The 9,954-nt window shown below is 47.2% G+C and overlaps 1 protein-coding gene across 1 annotated transcript in view; it reads right to left on the minus strand.

Moving 5' to 3' along the window:
- The window catches only part of LOC128830823 (uncharacterized), a 50,159-nt gene extending 45,282 nt beyond the window's left edge, over positions 1-4,877 (minus strand). Inside the window, exons 1-2 of the mRNA XM_054016614.1 lie at positions 4,675-4,877; positions 3,743-4,076 (exon numbers count right to left, since the gene is read on the minus strand). Coding sequence (XP_053872589.1) covers positions 3,743-4,076; positions 4,675-4,750 — 410 coding nt within the window. The 5' untranslated portion in view covers positions 4,751-4,877. The remainder of the gene's footprint in view (positions 1-3,742; positions 4,077-4,674) is intronic.
- Between the last annotated feature and the right edge of the window lie 5,077 nt (positions 4,878-9,954).

Consider the following 9,954-nt stretch of genomic DNA (forward strand, 5'->3'; position numbering starts at 1 on the left):
GGGCAGGCTAGTCCCGGTTGCCTCTCAGCAAACTTAGGGTATGTCTACACTACGAAATTAGTTCGAATTTATAGAAGCCGGTTTTATTGAAATCGGTTGTATACAGCCGATTGTGTGTGTCCACACAATAAAATGCTCTAGGTGCTCTAGTCGGCGGACCGCGTCCACAGTACAAGGCTAGCGTCGACTTCCGGAGCATTGCACTATGGGTAGCTATCCCACAGCTATCCCACAGTTCCCGCAGTCTCTGCCGCCCCTTGGAATTCTGGGTTGAGATCCCAATGCCCGGATGATGCAAAACAGTGTCGCGGGCGGTTCTGGGTACATGTCGTCAGGCCCCTCCCTCCCCCATCACAGCAACGGCAGACAATAGATTCGCGCCTTTTTACCTGGGTTACCTGGGTTACCTGTGCAGACAACATGGAGCCCGCTCAGCTCAGCTGAGCTCACCGTCACCATATGTCCTCTGGGTGCCGGCAGACGTGGGACTGCATTGCTACACAGCAGCAGCTGCTAACTGCCTTTTGGCGGTAGACGGTGCAGTAGACTGGTAGCCTTCATCGGCGATCTGGGTGCTGGCAGCCGTGGGGCTTGCCTTTTGGCAGTAAATGGTGTATTACGACTGTTAGCCGTCCTATTACAAGTCGGGTCATCGTACGTTAGCAGAGTCTTCCCTGAGCAGCCGATTGTGCAATAGGCCTGAGGACCATCGTCATACACCGCCCCGTATTTGCTGCCAAGCACCCAGAAAGATGCCGAGGGCTATTAGTCACGCTGCACCGTCGTCTTAAGATGTAAAAAATAGATTTGCTCTGTATTCATTTGCTTCCCCCTCCCTCCGTCAAATCAACGGCCTGCTAAGCCCAGGGTTTTCAGTTTAATCTTTGGGGGGACCATTCTGTGTGACAGTTGTTTGTGTTTCTCCCTGATGCACAGCCACCTTTCTTGATTTTAATTCCCTGTACCTGTACGCCATGTCGTCACTCGGCCCGCCCTCCCTCCTTCCCCTAGTCCGTCAGATACTACGTTTGCGCCACAGCTCAGAGAGCCGAGAAGCGCCTTTCGCGCCTTTTCTTTGAATTCTGGGTTGAGATCCCAACGCCCGGATGATGCAAAACAGTGTCGCGGGCGGTTCTGGGTACATGTCGTCAGGCCCCTCCCCCCTCGTTACAGCAACGGCAGACAATAGATTCGCGCCTTTTTACCTGGGTTACCTGTGCAGACAACATACCACGGCAAGCATGGAGCCCGCTCAGCTCAGCTGAGCTCACCGTCACCATATGTCCTCTGGGTGCCGGCAGACGTGGGACTGCATTGCTACACAGCAGCAGCTGCTAACTGCCTTTTGGCGGTAGACGGTGTAGCATGAGTGATAGTCGTGGGGCTGGCAGCCGTAGGGCTGCATTGCACCAGCCCCTTGCCAGGCGATGGTATATTATGACTGGTACCCATCGTCGTCGTACTGGTGTGGCTGTCAATCATGGCCACCTGGGCAGACATGCTACTGTTTCGATGATGATGGTTACCAGTCGTAATATACTATTTCCTGCCAATTGCCCAGTATTGTCTGCTAAGCACCCAGAAGAGGCCGAGGGTGATGCTGAGTGCTGGCGGACGTGGGGCTGGCAGACGTGGGGCTGCATTGCTACACAGCAGCAGCCCCTTGCCTTTTGGCAGATGATGGTATATTATGATTGGTATCCGTCGTCATCATACTGGAGAGGCTATCACTCATGCTGCACCGTCGGCTGCCAGCTTAAGATGTAAAAAATAGATTTGTTCTGTATTCATTTGCTTCCCCTTCCTCCATGAAATCAATGGCCTGCTAAGCCCACGGTTTTCAGTTTAATCTTTGGGGGGACCATTCTGTGTGACAGTTGTTTGTGTTTCTCCCTGTTCCTGTACCTGTACGCCATGTCGTCACTCGGCCCTCCCTCCCTCCCGCCCTCCCTCCTTCTCCTGGTCCATCAGATACTACTTTCGCGCCTTTTTTCAGACCAGGCGCCATAGCTAGCACTGGGATAATGGAGCCCGCTCAGATCACCGCGGCAATTATGAGCACTATGAACACCACGCGCATTGTACTGGAGTATATGCAGAGCCAGGACATGCCAAGGCGAAACCCGGACCAGGCGAGGAGGCGATTGCAGCGCGGCGACGAGAGTGATGAGGAAATTGACATGGACATAGACCTCTCACAAGGCACAGGCCACAGCAATGTGGAAATCATGGTGTCACTGGGGCAGGTTCATGCCGTGGAACGCCGATTCTGGGCCCGGGAAACAAGCACAGACTGGTGGGACCGCATCGTGATGCAGGTATGGGACGATTCCCAGTGGCTGCGAAACTTTCGCATGCGTAAGGGCACTTTCATGGAACTTTGTGACTTGCTTTCCCCTGCCCTGAAACGCCAGGATACCAAGATGAGAGCAGCCCTCACAGTTGAGAAGCGAGTGGCGATAGCCCTGTGGAAGCTTGCAACGCCAGACAGCTACCGGTCAGTCGGGAATCAATTTGGAGTGGGCAAATCTACGGTGGGGGCTGCTGTGATCCAATTTGCCAGGGCAATGAAAGACCTGGTGATAGCAAGGGTAGTGACTCTGGGCAACGTGCAGTCAATAGTGGATAGTTTTGCTGAAATGGGATTCCCAAACTGTGGCGGGGCCATAGAAGGAACCCACATCCCTATCTTGTCACCGGAGCACCAAGCCACCGACTACGTAAACCGCAAGGGGTACTTTTCAATGCTGCTGCAAGCCCTGGTGGATCACAAGGGACGTTTCACCAACATCAACGTGGGATGGCCGGGAAAGGTACATGATGCTCGCGTCTTCAGGAACTCTGCTCTGTTTCGAAAGCTGGAGGAAGGGACTTTCTTCCCAGACCAGAAAGTGACCGTTGGGGATGTTGAAATGCCTATCGTGATCCTTGGGGACCCAGCCTACCCCTTAATGCCATGGCTCATGAAGCCGTACACAGGCAGCCTGGACAGCAGTCAGGACCTGTTCAACTACAGGCTGAGCAAGTGCCGAATGGTGGTGGAATGTGCATTTGGACGTTTAAAAGCGCGCTGGCACAGCTTACTGACTCGCTCAGACCTCAGCGAAAAGAATATCCCCATTGTTATTGCTGCTTGCTGTGCGCTCCACAATATCTGTGAGAGTAAGGGGGAGACATTTATGGCAGGGTGGGAGGTTGAGGCAACTCGCCTGGCCGCTGATTACGCGCAGCCAGACACCAGGGCGGTTAGAGGAGCACAGCAGGGCGTGGTGCGCATCAGAGAAACTTTGAAAACGAGTTTTGTGACTGGCCAGGCTACTGTGTGAAACTTCTGTTTGTTTCTCCTTGATGAACCCTCCAACCCCCCCCCCCGACCCAGTTCACTCTACTTCCCTGTAAACCAACCACCCCACCCCACCCTCCCCTCCCGCTTGCAGAGGCAATAAAGTCATTGTTTTTTCACATTCATGCATTCTTTATTAGTTCCTCACAGAAGTAGGGGGATAATTGCCAAGGTAGCCTGGGATGGGTGGAGGAGGAGGGATGGAAAAGGACACACTGCATTTTAAAACTTTAACTCTTATTGAAGGCCAGCCTTCTGATGCTTGGGCGATCATCTGGGGTGGAGTGACTGGGTGGACGGAGGCCCCCCCACCGTGTTCTTGGGCGTCTTGGTGAGGAGGCTATGGAACTTGGGGAGGAGGGCTGTTGGTTACACAGGGGCTGTAGCGGCGGTCTCTGCTCCTGCTGCCTTTCCTGCAACTCAGCCATACGCTCGAGCATATCAGTTTGATGCTCCAGCAGACGGAGCATTGCCTCTTGCCATCTGTCTGCAAGCTGACGCCACCTATCGTCTTCAGCCCGCCACTTGCTCTGTTCATCCCGCGATTCAGCCCGCCACCTCTCCTCTCGTTCATATTGGGCTTTTCTCATCTCCGACATTGACTGCCTCCACGCATTCTGCTGTGCTCTATCAGCGTGGGAGGACATCTGCAGCTCCGTGAACATATCGTCCCTCGTCCTACGTTTTCTCTTTCTAATGTTCACGAGCCTCTGCGAAGGAGAAACATTTGCAGCTGGTGGAGGAGAAGGGAGAGGTGGTTAAAAAAGACACATTTTAGAGAACAATGGGTACACTCTTTCATTACAAGGTCGCATATTTCGGCTTGCAGGCAGCCATGGTAGGCCACAGTGTTTTGGCTTTTTTAACCTTCTTAACATGCGGGAAAGGTTGCAAACAGCAGCGCATTTCCCATATCAAGGATGAATTGGGCTGTCCATTTAAAATGGGGTTTCAATGTAAAAGGAGGGGGCTGCGGTTTCCTGGTTAACATGCGGCACAAACACAAGTAAACCACCCCCACACACACACACACACACGATTCTCTGGGATGATCACTTCACCCCTCCCCCCACCGCGTGGTTAACAGTGGGGAACATTTCTGGTCAGAAGAGCAGGAACGGGCGCCTCTGAATGTCCCCTTAATAAAATCACCCCATTTCAACCAGGAGAGCTTTCTGGAGATGTCCCTGGAGGATTTCCGCTCCATCCCCATACACGTTAACAGACTTTTCCAGTAGATGTACTGGCCGCGATTTCCAGGGCAAATTAATCATTAAACACGCTTGCTTTTTTTTTGTAATGTTTACAAATAGTTACAAAGTTACACTCACCAGAGGTCTCCTGTGTGCCCTGAGGGTCTTGGGTGAGTTCGGGGGTTACTGGTTCCAGGTCCAGGGTCACAAACATATCCTGGCTGTTGGGGAAACCGGTTTCTCCGCTTCCTTGCTGCTGTGAGCTACCTACAGTACCTCCATTGTCATCTTCCTCGTTCCCCGAACCGTCTTCCCTGTGTGTTTCTCCAGTGAGAGAGTCATAGCACACGATTGGGGTAGTGGTGGCTGCACCCCCTAGGATCGCATGCAGCTCCGTGTAGTAGCGGCAAGTTTGTGGCTCTGCCCCGGACCTTCCGTTTGCTTCTCTGGCTTTGTGGTAAGCTTGCCGTAGCTCCTTAATTTTCACGTGGCACTGTTGTGTGTCCCTGTTATGGCCTCGGTCCTTCATGGCCTTGGAGATCTTTTCTAATACTTTTCCATTTCTTTTACTGCTACGGAGTTCAGCTAGCACTGATTCATCTCCCCATATGGCAAGCAGATCTCGTACCTCCCGTTCGGTCCATGCTGGAGCTCTTTTGCGATCCTGGGACTCCATCACGGTTACCTGTGCTGATGAGCTCTGCGTGGTCACCTGTGCTCTCCACGCTGAGCAAAGAGGAAATGAAATTCAAACATTCGCGGGTCTTTTCCTGTCTACCTGGTCAGTGCATCTGAGTTGAGAGTGCTGTCCAGAGCGATCACAATGAAGCACTGTGGGATAGCTCCCGGAGGCCAATAACGTCGATTTCCGTCCACACTACCCCAATTCCGACCCGCAAAGGCCGGTTTTATCGCTAATCCCCTCGTCAGAGGTGGTGTAAAGAAACCGGTTTAAAGGACCCTTTAAGTCGAAAGAAAGGGCTTCGTTGTGTGGACGTGTCCAGGCTTAATTCGGTTTAACGCTGCTAAAGTCGACCTAAACTCGTAGTGTAGACCAGGCCTTAGAGAGGATCGATTTGGAGGCTGAACTTTCTGGCTTGTGTTTGGTGCAGAGCGGCATCCTTGGGGGAGGAAATCTGGTAGGGTAGAGGGAGCTTGTTCCTCTTTAAAGTCTCCCTGTCCTCAGCCCCACAGAGCACAGCAGGCACGGCGGCTCCCAAGCAGCCAGAGGAGGCAGCAAGCTCTGCGGTTCCCGGGCTGCTGTTGCTGAGGCTCTGCCAGACTGCCAGACCAGTAGGGAGCAGCAGAGCTCTGGCAAACTGTTACTGTCACAATGAGGGACGGCGCTCTGTACAAAACAGAAGCAGAAACTGGATTTCTTTTCTTTTTTAAATCTTAATTTTTATTAAAAAATACATATTTTCCCATCCGCCTGATCCCTTTTAAGTTACCAAGCCCCTGGGCAATTGACCCCTTTGCCTCCCTCCTGTCAGCAGGCCTGTGTGGGGAGTTGTAAACCCTCCACCTGCCCTGGCGGGTTCACAGCTCCCAGTCGACTTTGGCTTCCAGCATGGCCGAGGCAAAGCCTCAGGTGGAAGGGGTGAAGGCCCTTGCCCTTCACTTTTGTGAAGGCTCTGCCACCACTGGGTTCATAGAGAAATGTGACATTACATGGGATACAATCTGGACTGTTGGACTGCTGTGTCCCCTCCATTCTCCAATCTGGGGTGCCTTTTACACTGCTTCACTGTGAGAGCAACCACTCCTGGCTGGCTCCCACACAGCCTTTAGCATGCAAATTATTCCCAGCTAAGTTATATGAGTGCTTTTAGCTAGCCAAAGCTGAATTATATTGCAGAGTGACACCAGCAAATTCCAAGTCCCAGACTTGTCTTCAGAAATATGCATCTTATACTGCCCAACTTTTTTCTTTGGGGCAAAACAAGCTCATAGAAAGTCCATCCTTTCATTAATAGAAAATGAAATGCACAAATCATTTTGTCCAAATGAAGTTTCCCAAACATTTAAATCCAAACATCCTCTGGGTTAGATAAGAAAATAAAACAAGTTTATTACAGAAAGATAGATTTTATGTGATTACAAGTAATGAGGCATAGAAGTTAGAATTGGTTACAAAGAAATAAAAGGTAAAATGCAAACTAACAAACAGAGTGAAATTAAAGCAAAAGGGTATCTCTCACCACATGTTCTTTTGCAGTCTTACTGGTTGGATGCAATTCAGTCTGGAGCCTCCCCTAGTCCAATGCTTCTTTCCAGTTGTTCCATTGCCAAGATGTAAATTTCTCACTCACACTCTTCTTCTTGCCAAAGAATGGCTACTTAATCATGTGATAGACCATTTGATTGTGCTGACATATGACTGAGGTGCTGTTTAGCCTTTTGTCTCTGGGGGAACTGGTTTGAACCTGTTTCCTTTGACTTGGAACATGTCTTATACAGTAGAATTTTATAACTTTACATACAATATTGCCACATGCATTTTATCAGCACAATAAATTTCAGCAGATTCTGAGTTTTCAAATGGTAGCTCACAAGGAATACTTTGTACCTTATTTATCATAGTCTTGTAAAAAGGATGAACATAATGGTATTGACTGTCACAACAGGGGAGTTTAGGGAAGCTTACTCACACTACCACTAATTATGCTACTTCCATCAATAAGGGTACAATTTAATTTCTACTGAAGTCAATAGAATTTTTTTCCTTTGTGTTCAGTGTAAGATAGTTGGAGCCCTATTCCAGGGTTGATTTTTGCCAGGCGTGCTTCTGTGGAGTAATAAATTTGCACTACAATTAGTCCCATTTGTATGGGCTACTATATCAGACATATAACAAATAGCATTGAAATGAATTATTGGTATTATATTAGCACCTAGTGTCCCCAATTGAGATTGGGTTCGCATTGTGCTATACACTGTACAAACACATAGGAAGACACAGTCCTGGTCCCAAAGAGCTTACATGCTAAATAGACAAGACAAAAAGGGGGAGAGGAAATGGAGGCACAGCGGGGATGTGACTTGCCAAAGATGGCACAGCAGGCCACTAGCAGAACCAGGAATAGAACCCAAGTGTCCCAAGTCTCAGCCCAGTGACTTATCTGCTCAATGACAACAGGGTAAAAACAGGGTAAAAAAAAATCTACCAATTAAACTGTATTGTTCTTACTAAAAACCAGGAGCAAGGCCCAGAAAGAAATAAGTGAGAGAAGTGGCATGGATAAGCCCCCATAATCATCTTACTTTAAGAATGTTTGTTTTCAAAATCTGTGCAAAAGAAAGAGAGACCAGAGGTGGGTTCGTGCTGTTCCCAGCTTATGGAATCATCATGCTGGCAAATCTGTTTTGTATTATAATTAAATGATTGCACATTACAGCTAAAAAATGAAAAGCAATTACAAATTGATTAACATAGTGTTAATGGCCTAAGGGAATTCACCTTTGTTTGGACGGAGGGCAAATTTATTTATTAAGGGCAAATTTATTTCCCTAAAATGCTTGTTTTACTGAACATTGGAAGTGGGAAAGTATTGCCTGTAATTAGACACTCAAGGACAGAGTCAGATATTATACTGAACTGCAAAGCAAATCTAGTGGGATATGCAGTGATATCAGTCCAGTGACACAGGCTCACTGTTGCTAGGAGCTTTGATATCAGCCAGAAATATGCTGAGAAAATTAATTAGAGGAAATCATTACTGAAGACATAAAGTCACTGATCTTCATTTAAAACGGAGTCACTTAATTTGATAAATTTTACTATTAATATGGAAACACAGACATAAGTTTGCATAATAATAATGTATATTACCAGAAACTGTTTTTGTTTTTTTTTTTTTTTAAATAACTGTTACAGCCTGGAAACAGTGAATTTACAATTATCTAAATTAAGTTAATTTTCAGTGAACAGAAAATACAGGTGGTTTTTTTTAACTTCAGTTTGTTTGTTATCAAAGTACATGCTACATAAATTTTGTCTTCAGTCAGGGGAGTTTCCTGTTTGGTTTTCCTCTTAAGATTTTTTGTTTCATACTGATGGTCATATGGTAATAGATCTGTCTCAGGAATTCAAGGTTTTTATGCCACTACACTGCATGGCCACTTGGAATTTCACAACAACAGTGAGGCTAAAATTCAGTTCCTCTTCCTACAGAAGTACATGCCCCTAGCATCTGAGCTGAATGAAAGTATGCACCAAGGTCCAGCTTCTCAAAGGTACTTTGGTCCCTAACTCCCACGGGGTTAGCAGTATCAGGCTGATGACACACTTAAGCAGTTCTAACTTAGTAGAACCAGATCATAGCTGAGCCTTTTATGGCTGTGCACCCTGTATAAAAGTCCCATTACAACTGCCTGCCCTCTGCTGGGGGGCTTCTAACAAAATGCTTTCTAATGGGGGCAGGAATGGTAGGGGAATGAGTGGAGCCATGACTTTATATCTCACGCCAAGCCAAATGAGATGATGCTGTTCTTCTGAAAGGGTTTGGTGCACCTCCATGCATTCTATTCTACTTCTAAAGCAAGATACCCCCAGTGCTACCTCTGGGCTGGCACAGATTCACAATGCCTCCAACTCAAAGTTGTGCATACAAGGTATGAATTGAGCTGCTAGCATAGTCAAACACATCCTCACTGCTCTAGCAGATTTCTCCTTACATAAGAATGGTTGACACTGGCAGTATGCTTGGTTACTATCATAATCTATTGGTTGGGTTTGATTTTTCAGCAGTTAAAGGGCAGAGTTGGAACATGCAGTTTAGGACTCTTGTAGGTTTTGTTTACTATCAATGACCCAGATTAAGCATAATTTTCTGAATAAGCAAAAGCAAAGTGAGAAGAAGCCACATGGTATTTAATCCATCTTTTATAAATTGTATGTTAACATCTTCACACCATTTCTGTGTATATACACAGACACACAGAGAACAGATAGAGGGATTCTTGTACTAAGAATATTAAAATAATCAGTAGCAGTGGTTGGAGAACTGCAACTGCATTTTAAAGAAAGTTTGCAGTAGGAAGATAATGATGATACAATGAACTCATGACTAATATCTAAGGGCCTGATTGACTCTTATTTATGTTAAGTTATGCCTTACTATGGATTAGATTGTAGGCCACAAGCCAGTAGTAAGAGGCAATGCATAGTTAGGTAGCCTTAACTAGAGGTGTCACTGTCCATACCATTTTATATACACTTATACGTACATAGATCTTTCAATTTATAATTTTACTCATGAGATTATTCACAAATATGCATGTTTACATGGTCAGGTCAAAAGTCAGTCCTGCAGCCCTTGAGAAAAGGGAATTCTTTTCAGGGATACATAGCACAAGCATGTAGGGACAAAATCAGAAAGGCTAAGACACAAAATGAGTTTTACCTAGCAAGGAACA

The sequence above is a fragment of the Malaclemys terrapin genome, chromosome 2 (assembly GCF_027887155.1).
Source record: "Malaclemys terrapin pileata isolate rMalTer1 chromosome 2, rMalTer1.hap1, whole genome shotgun sequence".
Taxonomy (NCBI): domain Eukaryota; kingdom Metazoa; phylum Chordata; order Testudines; family Emydidae; genus Malaclemys; species Malaclemys terrapin.